General features: G+C 42.0%; 1 protein-coding gene across 1 annotated transcript in view; it reads left to right on the top strand.

The window, feature by feature from the left end:
• The window catches only part of XKR4 (XK related 4), a gene marked incomplete at its 5' end in the record, with an annotated part of 418015 nt that extends 397743 nt beyond the window's left edge, over window positions 1-20272 (top strand). The window contains one exon of the mRNA XM_019804731.2: window positions 18828-20272. Within this exon, the coding sequence (XP_019660290.2) occupies window positions 18828-19774 (947 nt within the window). The remainder of the gene's footprint in view (window positions 1-18827) is intronic.
• Between the last annotated feature and the right edge of the window lie 675 nt (window positions 20273-20947).

The raw sequence follows: 20947 nt of genomic DNA on the forward strand, positions 1-20947 counted from the left end.
ATATGCTGCTGAATTCACTTCGTTAGTATTTTGTTGAGGATGTTTACATCAATATTCATCAAGGATATTGGCCTGTAGTTTTCTCTTTTTTTCATAATAATATTTTTATTATATTATGTTAGTCACCATACAGTACATCCCTGGTTTTTGATGTAAAGTTCGATGATTCATTAGTTGCGTATAACACCCAGTGCACCATGCAATACGTGCCCTCCTTAATACCCATCACCCTGTAGTTTTCTTGTTGGCTTTTTGTCTGGCTTTGGTAGCAGAGTAATGCTGCTCTCATAGAATGAATTAGAAAGTGTTCTCTTCAAGTCTTTGGAAGTCTTCAAGAAGGACTGGTGTTATTTTTTCTTTAAATGTTTCATAGAATTAACCAAAGAAACCGTCTAGTGCAGGGCTTCTTTGTTGTCAGGTTTCAGATCACAGATCGAATCTTCTTACTAGTTGTATAGGTCTGTTCAAACTCTATTCTTTCATGATTCAGTGTTAGCAGGTTGTGTGTTTCTAGGAATCTGTCTGTTTCATCTGGGTTATCCACTCTGTTGGCATATGATTGTTCACAGTAGTCTGTTATAATCCTTTTATCTCCATAAAGTCAGCTAAAGGGTTGCCAATTTTGTAGATATCTGCTGTAATTCTCTATTATTTCTTTTTTCTAGAAGTGGGTTTAGTTTGTTCTTCTTTTTCTAGTCCCTTAGGTGTAAAGTCAGATTTTTCCATTTGATATTTTTTTTTTGTTTTTAAAGTAAGCATTTACAGCTATAGATTCCTTCTTTGCAATGGTTTGCTGCATTCCATGATTTGTGGTATGTTGTGTTTTACTTTTCATTCTGTCTGAAGGTATTTTCTAATTTCCCTTGTGATTTCTTCTTCAGCACATAAATTCTTTAAGAGCTTAGTGTTTAATTTCCATAAATTTGTGAATTTTCCAACTTTCCCTCTATTATTGACTTCTACTTTTATTCCATTGTGGCAGAAAAGGTACTCTGCATAATTTTAATCTTTGTAATTTTTTTAAGACTTGTTTAGTGGCCTAATATGTGGTCTACCCCAGAAAATGGTCCATGTGCCCTTCACAAAAATGGATATTCAGATATTATTGGGTGGAATACACTGTGTATGTATGTTAGGTCTAATTGTCACATATTGTTCCAAGTCTTCTGTTTCCTTATTGGTCTTCTTTCTGATTGTTTAGTATGTGATTTTTTAAAAAAAAGTTAGGAAGTTAAAGAAAATACTACAATACTTTAAGTAATCTGTTCCAAATCAGGCCACGTCCACCATGTGTTAAATAATCTTCCTATAACAAAATATGTATATTTGAATGTTCGAAGCAAATTTTTCTAGGGCTGTGATATTGGTTATATGGTATATGCACTATCCAATTATGGATTTATGGATTGGCTTTTGCTTTCAGCAGACCAGTAGCTACCATTCCATAGCCCTGGAGCAATGGAAGGGCAGAATGCAATTCTCCTCTAGATGCACAGCCTGTATTCTGATAGAGGTTTTGAGGTTTCCCCACTCCCATGAAGGCATAAAATACAGGTGCAACTCAACTGATGATTTTTACCAGCCCATACAGCATCCTAGAAGGGTTTAGGAAAGTGGGTAATGCAGGAAGAAAACTCCTGAGTCCATTTGAGATCTCTACCACTTGGAGACCAAATAGATGCGGCTGAAGGGCTCACAGTAGAAATCACACACCAGCCCCAAGTGCCCCACTTAGACCTCTGTACGAAGGAACAACTGCATGCCAGGAGTGCACAATAGGCCTGTCTTCCAATGTGTTGCCCAGTCACTACCCAGCCTCCGCAATGTCTTCGAGTCTTCTTGCCTTTTTTTTTTTAGTGCCTTATCAAGAAACTTGACGAAGCCCTAGGAAAACCAATTCTCCATCTTTCCCCTTGCACAGAACATTCATTTTGCTCAAAATCTCATCTTTTTCCAATGCAGAGATCATTTTATGTGCACAACAGTCCATTATCTATCCATTGGTTGACATCCCCTTTGCCTACTAATAACTGATAAAAGCCGGTCTCATGCAAAGTTTGATGCAGACTTTAGGTCCATCCTGCCCTCATTATGCATCATTCCTGAAAGGAAAAGCACAAGGAGAACAGACCTACCATGTATCTGAGCTGGCTTTGATTTTTGGCAATTTATAATGGAAACAATAGTCTGTGAGTCCAGCCAGAACTGACCCCATGAAAACAGCAGTGGCTGTGCTGGTTCACTACTTCTACAACATTCTACCAGGACAAGTATGACTCGTTTTTACCCAAAAATGAAAATGATTTGACCCATTTATTTTTTTTCTTTTTTAATTAGCATCTTGGAAGCCCAGACATATTTTTCCGTGCTCTGATAGAATAATAACATTTGCCTAGGGCAGTGGTGTCCCTCTGTTTTATTATCATTATTCTCTGTTAATCTTTTAGTTAGGTTAGTTTATAACTACCTGCTTCAAGTCCTTTTTTGTATATTAGTAGGCCCAAAGTGTACAGTTCCTTATATTGTACTGATTGAAAAATCCTGAGCTATCTACAACCCCAGAGTTTTTGTTGAGAACTCAGACTTACACTTCTCTTAATACAATCAAAATCACTCCTATCTGTGTTTTAGAAAGCTTAAAATAATTTATTCTGGTCATTTTTAGAACATTTGGAGAGAGTTTTGAATCTGGAGTTGGTTATTTCCATTTAAAAGTCTCTGTCTTGGGAAATTACTGTTCTTTTACTGCTTGCTAGCATACAAAATCCTAATTGAAAAACCTTTACACCTGGTGGTGGCACGCATTTAATTTACTTCTGTTCTATTAGGAACATGTCTGGGTCAGGGAAGGAATGCGCTTTGGAATCTTGATGATTTGTGTTTTATAGAGTCTATCCTTGCAGGCTACCTCAGCCCCAGGACACTAATAAACAGTCCCAGATCCAGGTCATTTGTATCTCTTTATTAGAGCCAAAAATGGCACCCAAGCAATACCTCAATATAGAACATCTCCAGATTCAGTTCAGTTAAATTCAGTGCAATTTATCAAGTAATTATCAAGTGCACTGAGCATCTTCTGAGTCTCTGGGAGTATAGCAATGAATAGAACTCAGTCTTGACTTTCATGGATTCCACAAAAAAAGAATGGATAATAATTGAAAATTAAAATCAAGGTGTACATGAGGTGGTAAGAAAGGGAACAAGAAGAGGAGCTTCTGGCCAGCAGTGGAGAGGGGGCAGGATAACTTCCCAAAGAGGATGGCTCAGACATCACAGAGTGGTCAGGGAAACATGATATAGGTCAAAAAACAAAAAAAAAAGTTCAAGAGAAATGGAGATGAGTGTTCCAGGCACTAGCTGGGCACCTTCCTAGCCCAGTAAATGTCTGTGAAATTGAACAAGTGCGCATGAAGAAATTTAAAAAGAAGCATGTGACAACTACTGGCTAGAGGGTGATCATTACTGATTTACCTGGGTCTCTAAAGGGCTTCCACGTTCAGGCTATAGACTGGCTTGAACTGGGGATGAGTGTATCGACCTGATTTGGAAGTGATTCTGCATTAAAGCAGCCCTCCATTTTTTCAATGAAAGGAGATGATAGAGAAAAGTTTGAAAGCCACCTTCAATATATAAGCTTTGGGGGATGGAGATGAAATAGCCCAATGTCTGTTCATAGCATTTAACTCCATTCAGTCCCACGTACCTATCAAACAATATACAGACTGAGAAAGGTCACCTTTTCCTTTGTCACCATTTTTTACCAACTAGGACAGCTTCAGGAGCACTGCCTCTCCCCTCTTCCCGCGTTGGTGAAGACCCTGCAGGTAGTGGGGACATGACATGACTAGGAGGCTTTCAGGAAACCCCGTGTCACATGACACAGGTTCTCACCTGCTACTATTGATCTTTGGAACCACTTACTTACTACGGAGCTTTAAAATGCTGATTTGTAGATCTGTAAAAGAGAGAAAACATCTTTTCTTTCTAGCCTTCTGAATTTTGGCCCGGAGCCCCTGTAACCACAGATTATCAAGGGGAAAGCATCCATATGTATTTAATAACAGTTTTACATGGTACACGAATCTCCCTGAGGAAGTGGAGACCCAAATCAACAAACCTGCCCAGTTGTATTCTAGGTTTAATGGACATGGGAAAGTCATGGGGAAATGGGATAGGGAGCCAGAAGGAGGAGCTAGTGGTCCGTAGTAAGTTGAGGGAAACTTAGCAAGGCCTGTTCCTTCAGGTTCCTCTGGAGTCCACCCATCTTCAGAGATAAGGAGACTCCATTCCTCCAGGTAGAGGAAGGACACCTCTCAAATGAGGGTCTAAAGACCAGCTTCAAGGAAAGGTCAGAAAATCCCTTCTGTATCTGCTGTTTCGCAAGCCTTTTATCTTGAAATAAACAGTATGTCCACGTGTCATATTTTGGGGTAGTGTGTCCTAAACCCACCAGAGCCAAAACTGAATGGTGAACTCATACTCTTAGGAATAATTCTTAAATTAAAGTAAATTTCTTTACCTCCCTTTTCTTCTTTTTCTTCTTTTTTTTTCTTTTTATTGATTCTGTGAGTCAGTCTCCATAATCCAGCAGTGATATAGGTAATTTCAAGCAAATGTGTCTTCCTAAACAGAATTTTGAGGTTCAAACATGCAGTAACCAAGAGAGCACCTCAGACTCTGAAAGATCAGCTAAAAGGCAACTCCTTCTATTCTCAGGAGGAACCTTGCCATCATCACGTAGGTACATATAAAACTAGTTTGTCTGAGCCATTGAGGGGCTTACTTATTTCTAAAGTAGGATTATACCAGAAAAGATGATTCCATTGGTCTCAGTACCCCTGCACAGAGGAGCTGGAAGCCAGTTATCCCTCACACATTTTTGAGGACTCATGAAGTACCAGATATTTTGTCATCTAAGATACTTAGATGAGAAGGATCCTTGAAAAGTCTGATAGTCTATCCTTTTGGGAAGGGAGGCCCCTCTCACAGCCACAGATGTATTAAAATGTTCACAGTGTTCTTCAGTAAACTTTACAGGTTACAAAGCACTTTCAAAGCCCTGTCCCCTCCTGCTAGCCACAGTCCTGGGAGTTAAGAGTTGTACCTATTTACAGAAGCACCCACATGCCACAAGAAGAATGGCACCATCCTCTGTGTGTTACAGGTGAGGGGCAGTGATGAGGGCTTTGGGGCGCTGGGAGGTCTCCTGGCCATGACAGATGTAGGGAAGATAAAGTTCAGGTGATGGGAAGCCACCAGGCAGGCTTCCCAGCCAGGAACCCAGGAACTGGGGCCTCCGGTGCTGGAATCCTTCAGGAGGCCTGGAGGAGGGGACACAGAGGCCTAGGCAAGAGAAAGGAGAGGTCTGGGTGGGTGAGGCAAGAAATGAGGGAGAATTGGATGGGGCTAAAAAGGGCCGGTTCTGGAAGAGTTTGTTTCCTCATTTATCTTGTGAGGCAACAGGAAGCCTTGAAGATTTTCAGAAGGAAAGAGACGATCAGATGTGCACTGTAGCCAGTTGACTTTACCACAGAGTGAAAAAGCCACTGGAGTGGGGAACTGGAGACCAGCCCAGGTGGGAGGCCATGCCTGATGGGGAGGGGCAGGTGGGGATGAACAAGAATGTCCCCAGAACTTGCTGGGGCTCCCAGAAATAGAGCAGCCAGCTACTCGCTTCTCCAGGGCAATATTCCTCATCTTATTAGACACTCTCAGAGTCTTTCTTCTCGGAGAAACACTCATCTTTCCTGTCCCAAACGCACAAGTGTCTCACAGAGGACTGTGCCATTGACACCCCCTTCCCCCAAGAGGAGGGGAGAAAGGACACAGGTCCCAGCGCAGGAGGAGGGACTGGGGGAGGAGGGCTGGGAAGGCTGAACCCTAGCTCCCAGGCTTTGTGCCGCTTGTGAACCTTTGGGAATCCTCACAGGGTGAGCTTCCTCTGAGCCAATCCAACCGTAAGAACAGATAATGCTACAAATCCGTGTCCTCAGGGTATTGAGTCATTTTTTGTAAATCACCTAGAAAAGCATTTCAGGGCTTGAAAGCACAATTTATTGCTATATTATTAAATGGTCCCAGCAGCAACCCACGTCCTTTTTATTGACAGAGTAAAAATGAGGCAACCTGAAGGGCAAGGCACTGGAAAATAGGGCAGAACCTAGGGTGTCCCAGCCTCCGCCCTTCAACCCCCTCCCACCACCATCACCTCCCAAATGGCCTCTTTCTGCTCTCTCTGACCCTACAGGCCAGGGAAACAATCAGATGTTGGAGAGCCTTAGAGAAATCCACATCCAGTAAAAAAAAAAAAAAATACAAGGTGTTTTTAAAGTACATTCATTTCTGCTGAAATTGAGGCATGAAGCCAGGAAAAATAAGTGATCAAAAGCAGATAAAAGAAGTGTGTGCTGCGCTTCCCAAGGACCTCAACATGTTTTGGGCGCAACCATCTCCTCTCCCTCCCTGTCTTACTCCAACTGGTGGCCCCTTTCCTGCCCTCCGCCCTGTCTCCACTGCCTCCCCTCCAGCCATAGGAGGGACCCACCAGGTGCCCAGAGGTCCTAGGGTTCTGGGGACCTCTGCTCTAGGTTGAGCCATACCTTCTTTAAGAACCCTCTTTTCTGGGGTGCCTGGGTGGCTCAGTTGGGTGCCTGCTTCTCCCTCTCCCTTTGCTTGCAGCTCCTGCTGCTTGTGCTCTCTCTCTCTCTGTCAAATAAATAAAATCTTTTAAATAAATAAATAAACAAACAAACAAACAAAAACCCTCTTTTCATGTATGCAATTCAGGCGAATCCTGGGGACCAACACTGTCCCAGTGACCTGGGCTTTCCCAAGACCATGCCAGCAAAACTGCCCCTGCCTCATACTTTTCTGCCAACCCTGAAACCATTTATTCTGCATCCCCTCCTTCCTTCCAACCGAGTAGCCTCTGCTTTATCACCCTTTAATCCAAATAAAATGTAGTACAAATTTCACCTGGGTAAATAATACCAATTATTTTTTCTTCCTATTTTAAAGTAATTTTCAGAAATTGTATCCTGTCAAAAAATTATTTAATATCTGTAAAGAGGAAAAAAGCATGTTTCCTTACCCTGTAGATTGTACCTCTTATCTTGTTCTTTCTCTGTCTTGTTATTCTGTTAAAGCCAACCTCCTCTGGTAAAACTTTCACTGAATCCAGGTATAGAAGGGCTCCTGGGCACAAGGAGGGGGGATGGGCAGAAGGGAGCAAAATTAGGAACAAGCTAGGATTTGGTATGGCTAATCTTATTTACATAGCACATTTTCTGCCCACAAAATGCTTTGATGGACACTATTTCATTGATCCTTGTTCAAGGCTATGAAGAATAAGTAAAATCAAGTGACTTGCTCAGAGACCCATGGCATAGTCTCCCCCATCCTCACTGCTGTCTCCCTCAGATGTCTGGCAAAACCTCCCACCCCTGCACCTCAGGGGTGGTACGCAACCTGCCATGTAGGTGCCTTTGCCTCCAGGATGAGGTCCAAGTACAAGTCCTTCCGTCTGGTACACTGTGTCCACGGTCCTCCTGCCAGCTCCCCTCAAACCCCCCTCACTACACCTGTAAGCTTTGGCATGTGCCTGCCCCTTCCTGAGCTGCTTCCCCTCCAGGGCAGAGCCTCTGGGCAAAGACGCTTTTTTCTCTCTTCTCCACACCCTGCTCACCAAGTTGTAATCACGTGCTTGTGACTCTATGTCTGTCTCCCACACTGATTTGCCCTGAATCATGGATTCCCCTAAGTAGGTTGGTAACTGTCAATACCAGTGATGCTACCAGGTGATGTGTGGCACGTAGGCAATCAACTTCGCACGCATGGCAGACCGCAAAGGCACCTTGGGAACATAAGGGAGAAAAACAAAGAAAAACATAGCTCAGTGGTTAAAAATTTTTAAAGGGATAGAAAATAAACTTAAAGAAAAATGCAATCCTATTGAATTTTACTCAGGTTACTTATTTTATGTCTTTTAAGTAGTAATTTCTATCATCATTTTATTTTCGGTACAAATTTAACCATGCAATTTGTAATATTGTACAGAGAATGGTGACTTCTTGCCTTCTATTCAAAGAATTTTTTTTGTCTTAGAGAAAGCAGGAGATGTTTTCAAAGTCTCCCACACAAAATGTTTGTCTTCTTGAGAAATTTTTTTTTTTTTTTTTTTTTTAAAGATTTTTTTTTTTTATTTGACAGAGATAGAGACAGCCAGTGAGAGAGGGAACACAAGCAGGGGGAGTGGGAGAGGAAGAAGCAGGCTCATAGCAGAGGAGCCTGATGTGGGGCTCGATCCCACAACGCCGGGATCACGCCCTGAGCCGAAGGCAGACGCTTAACCGCTGTGCCACCCAGGTGCCCCAAGAGAAATTTTAATAAAAATCTAAAAATAATAAAATTTGAAATTATCAAATGGATGGAGCTATGTGAAATCATCTGTGATTTTTATTCCAATCAGAAGGAAATAACTTCCCACATTTGCTAAGACACTTTGCTTCTCTCAACAACTTTCTTCAACTACTTTCATATTAAAACACTTTTTTAAATTTCAATTCAGTGTTTTCCTTATCAACACCTTAGCAGCCTTACAATTTGCCTTGCAAAGAAGTTGAAATCCTCAGAATGGATTACGAGAAGTATGCATATCCCTATCAAAACTAAACATATTATGCATTTAAATATTTTTAATCAGAACTATTACAAGGTTTAAAACAGAGATAAATGGTTTCAATGTAAGACTTAGAACACCCGAGACCCGGTGGGGCTTATATTACTTACTTACCTTCACTGCACTCACCAAAGATCAGAGCACAGAGGGCTTTCCATTTTTTTCAATTATTATGTTCTTTCAACCAGGTAAATTCGACATGAGTCCAGCCAAGAGGATTTACTGCTTTTCAATCTGTAACTAAGGGACAAGTTCTAAGCATGCTGAAGAAATGGAAAGCCACTCTGGTTCTGGATCTTCATTTTGTGATCTCCTATTCTTAGATCATATAATCAACTGAAATTGGGCAACATTTTTCCTCAGGTGAAAATGCAGGGAAACCAGGGGGGCTGTTTCAGTCCAAGAAATGTGAAGGTGGGGCGCCTGGGTGGCACAGCAGTTAAGTGTCTGCCTTCGGCTCAGGGCGTGATCCCGGTGTTATGGGATCGAGCCCCACATCAGGCTCCTCTGCTATGAGCCTGCTTCTTCCTTCTCCCACTCCCCCTGCTTGTGTTCCTTCTCTCGCTGGCTGTCTCTATCTCTGTCAAATAAATAAATAAAATCTTTTTAAAAAAATTAAAAAACATAAATTTAAAAAAAAAAGAAATGTGAAGGTGCTCACGCTTCTGATCTGTTTTGTGAAAAGAATCCAAAATGGGATCTTTTAGCCTGGGAACAAATATGGTTGCTGTGAGGCTGAAGGAGCAGGTGTGGTGGGAACACGGTGGGAGTCCGCTGCCCGAAGAGGTGGCACTGTTCCTGGGTCATGTACATTTCTCCGTACTGTTATCCTGTGAGCTTAGACCATGAGAGATCTGAGAGCTCCTGCACTTGTCCATGCCTATTGTCCCCGTTGCAGATAGTCATTCCCGTCTCCTGCCATGACGAACAGAGTTTGGAATGTGTGAATTCTGATGCCTGCCCTCCTTGCGAATTACACGCACTTTGGCAAGTTATTTAACTCTTTGCGTCTGTCTCCTGGAGTGCAAAATAGTGCTTGCCTCAAGGTGTCATCACGAACGAAGGATGTAGGTACCCAGCAAATCATAGTGCACAAAGTGAGGGCCCAACAAATGCTTGCTCCTCTTTTATTTGTCTATGATTATGAGCCTCAAATGCACTAAGGAAACCACAAAGATTTTGACTACAGGAAATCAATATTATATTGTCATCTAAAATTCAAAGTCTCATTTTTGGTTGGTTAGGGACTGTGTGTTTAGGGGGAAAAGTTATCGTGTTAGTGATGATAAGACTGTATATGGTATGAATGCTTAAATGATCATCTCACCTGCATAGCTGAGAGGGTGATGTTGCAAATCATCTGTTCCCAAACTCCTGGTGAGGAAATACCTTAATTTCCAACAAAAATGTTGAAATTGACAAGATGAAAAAATGGGGTGAAGGGAAGGGAAGTTGAGATGTGTGAAATCAAGAGAGTGGGCAAATAACACAATATGAAAGCGGCTACTGGATGACAAATGCACAATTTCAGAATTGATACACAAGAGAGTGACAGATGTCAGGGACAATGGTCAGGTATAGGACACAGATTCAGCCCTGTTGGGTAGACATGTCTATCATCGGCCACATGATCGCATAACGACAGCAGGTGTGCCTGGGTGCAGCAGGAGGAACAAACACAAGGTGACAAGAATTTGGGTGACACTAAGTGACAGGATTTGGGTTGAAGGCTAGGAAAGACTTCTTTAAGGAATGAAGCTGAACCTAGCAAGTGAAAGATGAGTAGGGATTTACTGGAGAGAAGTGGCTTTTCAAGAGGGAGCTCAGCATTTCCTGTCTCTAGGAAGAAAATGTTTCTAGGAAGAAAATGCAGCCTTTTATTATTATTATTTTTTAGATTTTATTTATTTACTTGAGAGAGAGGGACAGAGATAGTGAGAGAGAGCTCAAGCAGGGAGGAGAGGGAGAAGCAGGCTCCCCACTAAGCAGGGAACCCAGCTCGGGGCTCGAACCCAGGAGCCCGCAATCATGACCAGAACCAAAGGAAGAGCCTTAACGACAGAGCCACCCAAGCACCTGAAAATGCAGTCTTATTGAGCATGTGAGGAATGGAGACAAGGCAGTTTGTCTGAAGCACGGAGAGGCAAGATGAGATGAGCAAGGCAAGGTCGGGTGGCTGCGAGAGCACCGGGCCGGGCTTTCCAAAATGTGCTGGTAAAACATCAGCAATCAGTGAGTTAGCTTCTGGCACAGGCCTTCTGTGTCAGTCAGTACAGGGAAAGGAAGACGCAGGAAGATTCAGATTCAGGAAGGAGTGGATCCAAGGGGACATCCAGAGGTGTCCCCCTGTTGGCCAAAAGTCATCTTCCCTGGTGATGGATACTGATTCTGCAGGGAGGGTATATCCACTGTATTATTCCCTCGGTTTTTGTAGATGCTTGAAATATTACATAAAAATGAATGTTTTAAGTTAAAAATAAAAGAGCGCTTTCTTACCAGCAACAGTTTGGTTATAAACGTGGGTTAGGAGCCAGGTGTTTCCCTGAGCCTGTAACCTTTGGCTGGTCTTCTGCAGGGAAAGGGCTGTGATCGCCCTCCCTCAGGAGGAGAACAGAGACAGGCTCATTCTGTTTGTTGAAGGATCAAAGAATTAGAGTACTTGGTTCAATTCCCCGAACCTCCTACATCTGGGGAATTAGGCTATAAATCCTATGAAGCATTCTCTGGGGATTTCCAAGAATTGTTTACATCCAGACCACAAACAACACGACAGGAGTACAGACTTTATTTCTCAGTGTTTTGGCATTTGCAACTCAGATTGAAATTGCAAAGAAGCAATGAAGAATTGTGCACATTTTTTGAATATCTCATTCTCTCTGTGGTTCCAGCTTTATATTTGGAATTCTCTTTCTCCCTCTCTATTTCTTCCTCTTTCTTGCTCTCTCCCTTCCTTTCTACCTTTCCTTCGGTCTTGCTTTCTCTCTCTCAAAGTGCCAATTCTTAACATGATGCCAGGGAACATACAAGGCACTAGAGGACAGGAAGGTAAACAAGGCAGATACCCATCCTTACCTGAAGGTCCACCCTAATGAGCAACACAATAATTAAATTTAATTTAATTTAAATAATTAGCATTAACATGAAATAAATTAAAACACAAAATCAAACATGATTTTGGACCAGGATATGTTCCCTGAAGGAAGAGGACAGCATACCTTATATGAAAACATGTTTGTAGAGAGAACAAATTTACACTTGGGGGACAGAAGTACCCCCCTCCTAGTCTAGAGGTCCCCAAATCAAAACAGTTTCTTGCATTATAGTATTTCTAAGGGTCTTATATTCCATACCAGCCCCATTTTGGGAAAGGAAATGTTTAAATTGAGATAGTACAGCTTTTGCCTACAACCCACTCCCTTAGCCCGCATCAACCATACTCTAAGCTGTTAATTTACCCTGAATAAAATATAAATATTTTTTACATCTGTCATTAAGATTGCATTCAGGGGACACCTGGGTTCCTCAGTCGGTTAAGCATCTACCTTTGGCTCAGGTCATGATCCCAGGGTCCTGGGATCGAGCTCCACATCGGGCTCCCAGATCAGCAGAGAGCCTGCTTCTTCCTCTGCCTGCCACTCACCCTGCTTGTGCTCTCTCTCTCTAACAAATACATTTATAAAATCTTTAAAAAAAAAAAAGATTGCATTTAGATCCAACTTAGAGGTAAGATTATAGGAAAGCAAGTGACTTGTAATAAAAAACAGAAGTTAGCAGTGCTGAATCCTTTCAGTGGGAGTTCCTTGAAAGCAAATCTGGATTTGGAGCAAAGCCATGGGATTCAGAGCAAGGGCCAGAGAAGAGCAGGTAGAACAGACCTTTAACATTGAAATAGAGTAACTTCCTTTCTTATTTTGAATTTATTTGAGTTTTAGGAACAGTTGGAAGGTTACATTTGGGCAACACCAAACCTTAGTTAATTAATACAACCACTGTTTAAGAAATAATTCGACTCCATGTCACGTTCCCCCAGGAAACAGGGGAAAAAGAATGAAGAAGAACAGAGCAGAAGCAAAGCGGGGAAGAAGGACAGACTGCCAGAAGGAGAAGAAAGAGAAGGAAGAAAAGGACATAAAAGAGACATGGAAACAGCAGTAAGGGAAAAGATATCTATAAGAAGCAAGGAGAAAAGAGGGAAGAAAGTCAAAACTTTGTTGTTCACTTGGGCAACATGATATCGATTTCCATCAGTTCCCTTTGAAATGCTAATTAGCTGACTAGCTATTATCAGACTCAAAACCTTCATTCTGAAAAAAATCTTTATTCAAAAGGAAAAGTACCTCAGTCTTCCTCTGAGAAACTAGTCTCTGAATTATTAAGCAATGTCTGTAACAATTCAGGGAAGATAGAAGTAGACCCCACCCCATCTAGAGGTTTTTAAAGAAAATTTCTTAGATTATATTTCCAAAGGTATTACATCCCTTACCAAACCTTATCCAAATATATAGATATTCAGCTCAAAATGATGGAATAAACTATCACACTGACTTTATGGTCATTGAATTGTCTTATTCAAAGTCAGATCAATTATTTGGGCTACAGTGAGAAAACAAAACACCTGGGGTCAGCTGGACTCAGTTCAGGGGTTTACTGGAAGAAACAACTTCTCCTCTATCCACTTGGTTCTGTGTCTGAGGGCGTGCAAATTAAATCGACAAACAGATTAGCAAGACAAAGACAGATTTAATTATACATATAATCACATGTGTAATCATGTGTGTAAATATGTAAATTATGTGTGTGATTATGTATGTACACACAGGATTTCCCAAGGAAATGTGTCTCCAAGGAGGTCATTAGATTTTGGAGTTTATCTTAATAGGGGATGGGAAAGGGCAAGGGACACTTCTGGGAGAATAAATGACTTCTTAAAAGTGGGGGAGAAAGGGCATTTATGGAAAAACGAATGACTTTTGGAAAGAAAAAACACTGAAGAGAGTAGATGGGAGATATAATAGTTTTATGATAGTCTATTTGGGTGTGGTGCCAACTTCTCTCTAAGAAGAGTTGCTCCTGGGGAGGGGATTTATGACAGTTGAGTTCTTTTAAGATGCTCTGCTTTTAGGCAGATAAGAGATTTCGGAACTCAAATGCCTTCAGCTCGAAATAGTTTTTACGCCACAGTGGTTTAGTCCGGACGCCTTCTGATGCAATACACCCGAATGGCACATATTGTGAACACTTGGATTTGGATGGCTTTGCAGTCTGGTATTTCTCAGTCCGTCAAGCTGCCTACAAAATCATCTTCTTAGAACTGTGGCAGCCTACCCGGAAATTCATGTTCTCTCTCATTCTGAGAAATGTATTACACTAACAACAGGGGGCGTAGAGGAAGAAATGTCTTCTTTTCATGAGAAAGCAATCGCTGTCATCTACAGCCAGATTGCTTCCAGGTATCCGATTGTGTGGACACGGAGACCACAGACTGTTGGTCTGCGGGTTCTCAGGGAAATAATCAGACACACAGCTCTGGGGCCGGGGAAGTCAGGTGTAAGGATGGCTTCACTGAATGCTGAGGTGGAGGAGATGGGGGGAGACGCAGGAGTGCAGGGACTCTCTCAGGACGCCCCGGGAGCAGCATCCCAACCAGTAGCTCAAGGATGAGCAGATAAAAATGGAAAGACAAGAAACAAAATAGAAGGAAAAACAGGAAAGAGACAAGTCTGAAAAAAAAGGAGAAGAGATTCAGTCAAGTGAAGGGCAATTCTTGGGGTAAAAGGAGGCTTGTCATGTGTTTGTAATCCCTGGGAAAGGAGTTCCTGAGGAGGAAGAGCTGGGATACAGACACAGGGGAATAACTGACAGAGTCTTTTCTCCAGGAATCAGGGGGTTAGCTTTGGAGTAAAGGGACAGTTTTCATCAGAAATAAGCTTGGGGGAGGAAAGAGGGAAGATAAATCAAGTAATCTTTCCAAGGGAGACTTGGTTTCTTTTTTATAAAATGAAATCATTGCACTAGATAAGCTCTGAGGTCTTATCATCTATTTTAACATTTTAATAAATAATAGAATCCCACTGAGTCCTCTGTAGCTGTTTAAGGAGTTCGATTTTAGAGTAAAGTTTTGTAACTGATATGTTATTCATTATTTTGAAGCAAAATACTGATGGACACATCATATACTTCTTGGAACACTGAAGGAATCCTTATATTTCAGTATCTTAATGGTGGGGGTGCGGAATATTGTTCAGTGTCACTTATGTAATATTCCAGCTTGGGATGTGTAACCTGAATATCTAACCATGAGGAAACAGACAAACCCAAAACAAAGAACACTCCTTTTTTGTTGTTGTTGGTACTGTACTCATCAAAAAAATGCCAATGTCAAAAAGGCAAGGAAAGAAAGTTGGTGGAAATATTCCTGATTAAAAAAAACTAAGTTGGTAAGACAACTAAATGCCACATCTGATTCCAGACTCCATTCTGTACCACAGGGAAAAATCCTATAATGGACATTGTTAAAGTCAATTGATGAAATTGGAATATTGATAGTGGATACCATGGATTAGAAAAAAAGTATTGTATCAATGTTAAATTGACTAAAGTTGATAAATTTACTGTGGTTATCTAAAAGAATACCTCTATTCATAAGAAATAGACATTGATATATTTTAAGGTAAAGGGCCATTGTCTTAGTCCTTTTGGGCTGCTGTAACAAAACACTACAGGCTGGGTAGTTTATAAACAGCAGAAATATATTGCTCACAGTTCTGGAAGCTAGAAGTCTAAGATTGAGGTGCCAGCATGGTCTAGTGAGAGCTCTCTTCTGGGTTGAAGACTGATCGTTGTATTCTTATGTGGCAGAAGGGCTTAGGGAGTTCTATGGGCCTCTTTTATAAGGCACTAATCCCATTCATAATTTAAGAACCTCCCAAAAGCCCCTCCTACTAACACCATCATCTTTAAGGGTTAGGATTATAACATGTGAGTGGAGGGGNGGGGGGGGGGGGGGGAGGGCGGTGGCCAGTAATAAAGCAAAGGAGGCCAAATGATCATCTGGGCAAAGAGTATATAGATGTTCAATGTACTATTTTTACTTTTGCAATTCTTCTGTCAAGTTTGAAATTATTTTCCAATAAAAAGTTAATATATACATTGTTAGCTAAAGTAGTATTAGAGTTCTATGTGTCAGCCCCAGAGGTTCCAGAGAATTCTACTTTAATAATAATGCAGTGCCTTACTGAGGGAACCTTTCTTGAAACAACTGAGCTGATATTATTTGTGTAAAAAAACAAAAACTTATGCATTTCATGGTAATGTGAATTTGTAATAAGGAATAACTCTAACATATTTTCTGTTCAGGCATATATTTGTCTTATAAAAATTAATTGCTAAACAGAAGGGGAAAAAATCAAATGAACCAGAGAAATTCTAATTGTTGCTAAAGCAGAGAATTCATAAAGAAGGTGGTCATCAATGGACATGAAATTTGCTTTGGCTATAGGCAAAAAATCCACTTTGTAAATTGTAAGATACATAGAAAACAAAGCTGATAGGAAAATCTTCCCTTTTCCACTGCCAAAATATTGTCTTACCAAGTTCCTGGAGCAGGCTGAATTCCTTTTTTAGGACATGCAGTAAAACGGGTGAAGATTACGGGGGAATTCGTACTTAGGCAATCTGCCAATTCTTTTAAATGTGACAACAGATGATTTTATGATGTATGTCTGTAAGGTTTGGTTTTTGTTGTTGTTGTTTTTTTTTTTTTTTACTATTTGTCACTGCTTTGAAAAACAGCCTTTAATAAGTTCGGCCCCTGAAAACTGGTACCCTCGTGGTTCCGACTACCACACATGCTTTGTCCACCTGACCAGCAATGCGGCCATCTTCCGGAAGGTGGCGCTGTGCGTGAGCCCAGTATCCACGACTCGGTGGCGTGAAAAGGGAGGGGCTTTCCTATGCCGCCGCGCTGGGGCACAGCTTATGCACAGGAGGAGGATGCGGTCTACTCCAGAACAACCCCTACTGTGGCAAATGGTACAGATAAGGAACGAGTCATGAGCAGCTCCTATGCCGCTCAAAGGTGTTAGGATTAAAATTGCACAACCTTTTGTTATGTTCTAAACTGAAAGTGAGGGTGTTGTTCTCAGAGTCATTATTCCATGACCTCTTATTTCCCATTGTCTCACCTTCTTTTCTTTTTTTTCTAATTTTTCTTCCTACCATCTCTTTTCACTTCCAAATTTGCTTTACAATTGATGTCAGTGTTTTCCACCCATAGAAATTATATCACCATTAAAAAAAGAAAAAAAGAAACCAAACAATAAAAAAAGAGAGAAAAAATTTAGAAATACAAGAAGAAGGAAAGAAATTATATTATCAAAAACTCCTTTCTGTACTGGTCTCTAACTGACCTAAAATATTGCCATAACTGCCAGAGAGTTATGGTAACGGAAGATTTTCGTGCTGTCCAGAAAAAAAACGCTGAAGATCCAGAGTAAGATGTAGGAACTCTGCTAGCTTGATTGGGGTGATTATAGGAAGTGGCCATTGGAAAATATTTTCTCCTCAATATTGTCTTTTGGAGTTCACCTTACTCAAGGAGAATGTGCAAGAAATGATTGTTGAGGTTGACTATTTTTTCCATCAATTAATTAGTGTGCATCGTTCCCACAAGAGTCATTTTTTTTCCAATTTGTTTTTCAACGATCATAGACAACAGATTTTCTCTATCAAAATATAAAAGCAAAGTACCAGTTCCATCACAAGTTCCTGGCAATCCTTTTTCTACTTTTTCCATTCTAGTCCAAAGACTAGAATGTGGCCTGGTTATGATTAGTATCTCTGGAGGAAAACCATCTGGACTTTAAAACACAAAACATATTCTTAGTCTTTTTTTTAAGATTTTATTTATTTATTTGACACAGAGAGAGACAGAGAACACAAAGCAGGGGGAGTGTGAGAGGGAGAAGCAGGCTCCCAGCTGAGTAAGAATACTGATGTGGGACTCGATCCCCAGGACCCTGGGATCATAAACTGAGCCAAAGGCAGATGCTTAATGACTGAGCCACTCAGGTGCCCCACCTATTCTTAGTCTTGATAAGTCTTGTTACACTTGTGTAGTATGCAGATTGACTAACATTTCTGTGGCAAAGTGATTACCCACAAGAGCTCTCTTCCAAAGGAGGCCAGTGTGTTTTCAGGTGAGCCTTGTCCCTGTCTGGACCATACAGGTGATGCTTCAGACACCAAAAATGGAGCAAAAGTGGAGGAAAATAATACAAGTTACTTTAAAAACTTGTAAACAAACTTTTAGAGAATATACTATCCAAATGGGGTTCATAAAATAAGAGAAATGGTTGAGAGGTGATTTCTGAACAATTTTCCCTCTACAAAAGAATAAGCAGCGAGTGGCAGTGAACAGACAAGTCTTCTTCTAAGGGAAAGGCAGTAAGGAGCAGACAAAAGCTGTAGGAAGAATTATGTTCAGGTTATAGTAGGACAAACTGCATTGCAGGTAAGACAAGAATCATTGCCAAGGAGGTTTTATGGCCTCCTTTTCTTATTTGTAAGAAAGAGTAAACTTTCTCTTGTGAATGAAGTGTATTTATTCTTGCTTAGAAGCAGAAAGGTAAAAAAGCTAGCCCCTCACATTTCCAGTGATTATTTACCCTTTCATCCATAGAATCTCAAAGCTGCCGGGAACCTTGGAGATCACCCACTTTATAAATGAGGACACCAGTTTAAACGATTGTCCAAAGTCACACAGAGTTGACACAGCAACCCAGTCTGTCGACCTAGTCCATAGTTATTTTCCCACTCCACAAAACCACCACCTTAGTTCACCTATTTCCACCATATACACAGAAAGTTCACCACCACCACCCCCTCCACAGGATTTCTTGATCCCATACCCCATGTGTGTTTTGAGCAGCATTCCCGCCCAAAGTCATGACTTCTCCATATGGTTGGGCCCACAGAAGACAGACACTAGGAGCCCCATGTGAGTGTTTAGCCCAGCTCAAACTGCAAGGAATGAGAGTTTTGCTGAGGTTGCAGCTAGCCTGTCCCAAGCCTGCAGCACCACATGCCTTATTTTCAGGTTACAGCACTGCATCACACTTTTGACAGACCATCTTCCTTTTTGCCTTTGTAGGTTTCACAGCGGCAGCCTCCCTCGTGTCTTTGGCTTGGGCCTTGGCCTCTTACCAGAAGGCCCTCCGGGACTCTCGAGATGACAAGAAGCCCATCAGCTACATGGCTGTTGTCATCCAGTTCTGTTGGCACTTCTTCACCATTGCCGCCAGAGTCATCACCTTCGCCCTCTTTGCCTCGGTTTTCCAGCTGTACTTTGGGATCTTCATCGTCCTGCACTGGTGCATCATGACCTTCTGGATCGTCCACTGTGAGACAGAATTCTGTATCACCAAATGGGAAGAGATTGTGTTCGACATGGTGGTGGGGATCATCTACATCTTTAGCTGGTTCAACGTCAAGGAAGGCAGGACACGCTGCAGGCTCTTCATTTACTATTTTGTGATCCTGTTGGAAAATACAGCCTTGAGTGCCCTCTGGTACCTCTACAAGGCTCCCCAGATTGCAGATGCTTTTGCCATCCCAGCTCTGTGTGTGGTGTTCAGCAGCTTTTTAACTGGCGTCGTTTTTATGCTGATGTATTATGCCTTCTTTCACCCCAATGGACCCCGATTTGGGCAGTCACCAAGTTGTGCTTGTGAGGACCCAGTCGCTGCCTTCACTCTGCCTCCAGAAGTGGCCACAAGCACGCTCCGGTCCATCTCCAACAACCGCAGTGTCACCAGCGACCGTGACCAGAAATTCGCAGAGCGGGATGGGTGCGTACCTGTCTTTCAGGTGAGGCCAACTGCCCCGTCCACCCCATCCTCTCGCCCGCCACGGATTGAAGAATCTGTCATTAAAATTGACCTGTTCAGGAATAGGTACCCAGCGTGGGAGAGACACGTTTTGGATCGAAGCCTTCGAAAGGCCATTTTAGCCTTTGAATGTTCCCCGTCTCCTCCAAGGCTGCAGTACAAAGATGATGCCCTTATTCAGGAGCGGTTGGAGTATGAAACCACTTTATAAAATAGAAGGCCTCGGAGGAGCCACAACCTCCAGGTAGAGGGGTGACAGCAGGGCTGTGGCAATAATGAAACTCTGTCCTAGAGTAGGGCAACGGGCTGTAATGCGCTTCGTCTGACCCTCCATCAGCTGACTGCTGCTGGTCTCCTTTCAAAACAGTGGCTGTAGGGACCGAACCGAACCGTGCCAGCTCAGTAGGACTCCTTGTTGCTACCAGCCCCTCCTCTCCACTTTCAGCGTGTCCACCAGAGGGTACAATGAGCACGGAAAATGTTGCCTCCAATCAATAGGGTGTTTTGATGGAGTTAACAGATCTTTGCATAAAAATATATTCAGTCACACACGTACATACACACACACGCACACACATGCTAACACAACACGGCACCAGTCCTCTGTCAAAATAGCTTAGGTGATTTTTTCTTGATGCAAAGCTCTGATTCTGAATATAAAAACAAAGAGAGAGAGAATATATCCCTCAAGACTCCAGAAAAAAAAAAAGAACAGTACTACTTAGAAAAGAATTTCATAGACCATTCTCATTTGGAAACCACTACCATGCGTGCAAATCCTATCCCATGGACAGCAAACTCAACTGTTGTTTACATGTGTATTCGAATCGATGGAATGGTTCATTTTCAACACATTTCAGGATTTGTTTTTTATTTTAAATTTTCATTTGAGAACATCCTTTCCAACAGAAATCCTATGCAGCACATGTATGGCTTTCAACAAGACCAAGGAGCTCGATGATTTCATGATGTAAATTAAATGATAATCATGATTCAGTATTCACTTGCAAAAATTTAATAAGTACATGAAGAGGAAGCAGGGAAACAAGGCAAAAATGAGCGTCTGATTTTCCCAGCCTGTCGAAGCTCACCCCGGGCCGGCATGGAGATGCAGAGCGGCAGGAAAGGAGCATGGTGAACTGGATGTTTCAAGACGCGGAAATGCGTGGCTCTGTGTGATGACTCCAGAGCACGCCTCGCCACACCTTCCTAGTGCCAAACACCGTCCAGCCACAGGACTGACATGCAAGTCCCAAACACCCGAGAAGGAGTGGCGCAAGCCTCCCAGACGTGGATGTGAGAGCACACCATCAAGTTCCCCATTGTGTACAGACTCCCCCCCTCCCCCCAATCCAAGGTCAAAGTGAAGTGTCTTTTAGAGGCT

This window comes from Ailuropoda melanoleuca, chromosome 9, assembly GCF_002007445.2.
Source record: "Ailuropoda melanoleuca isolate Jingjing chromosome 9, ASM200744v2, whole genome shotgun sequence".
NCBI lineage: Eukaryota > Metazoa > Chordata > Mammalia > Carnivora > Ursidae > Ailuropoda > Ailuropoda melanoleuca.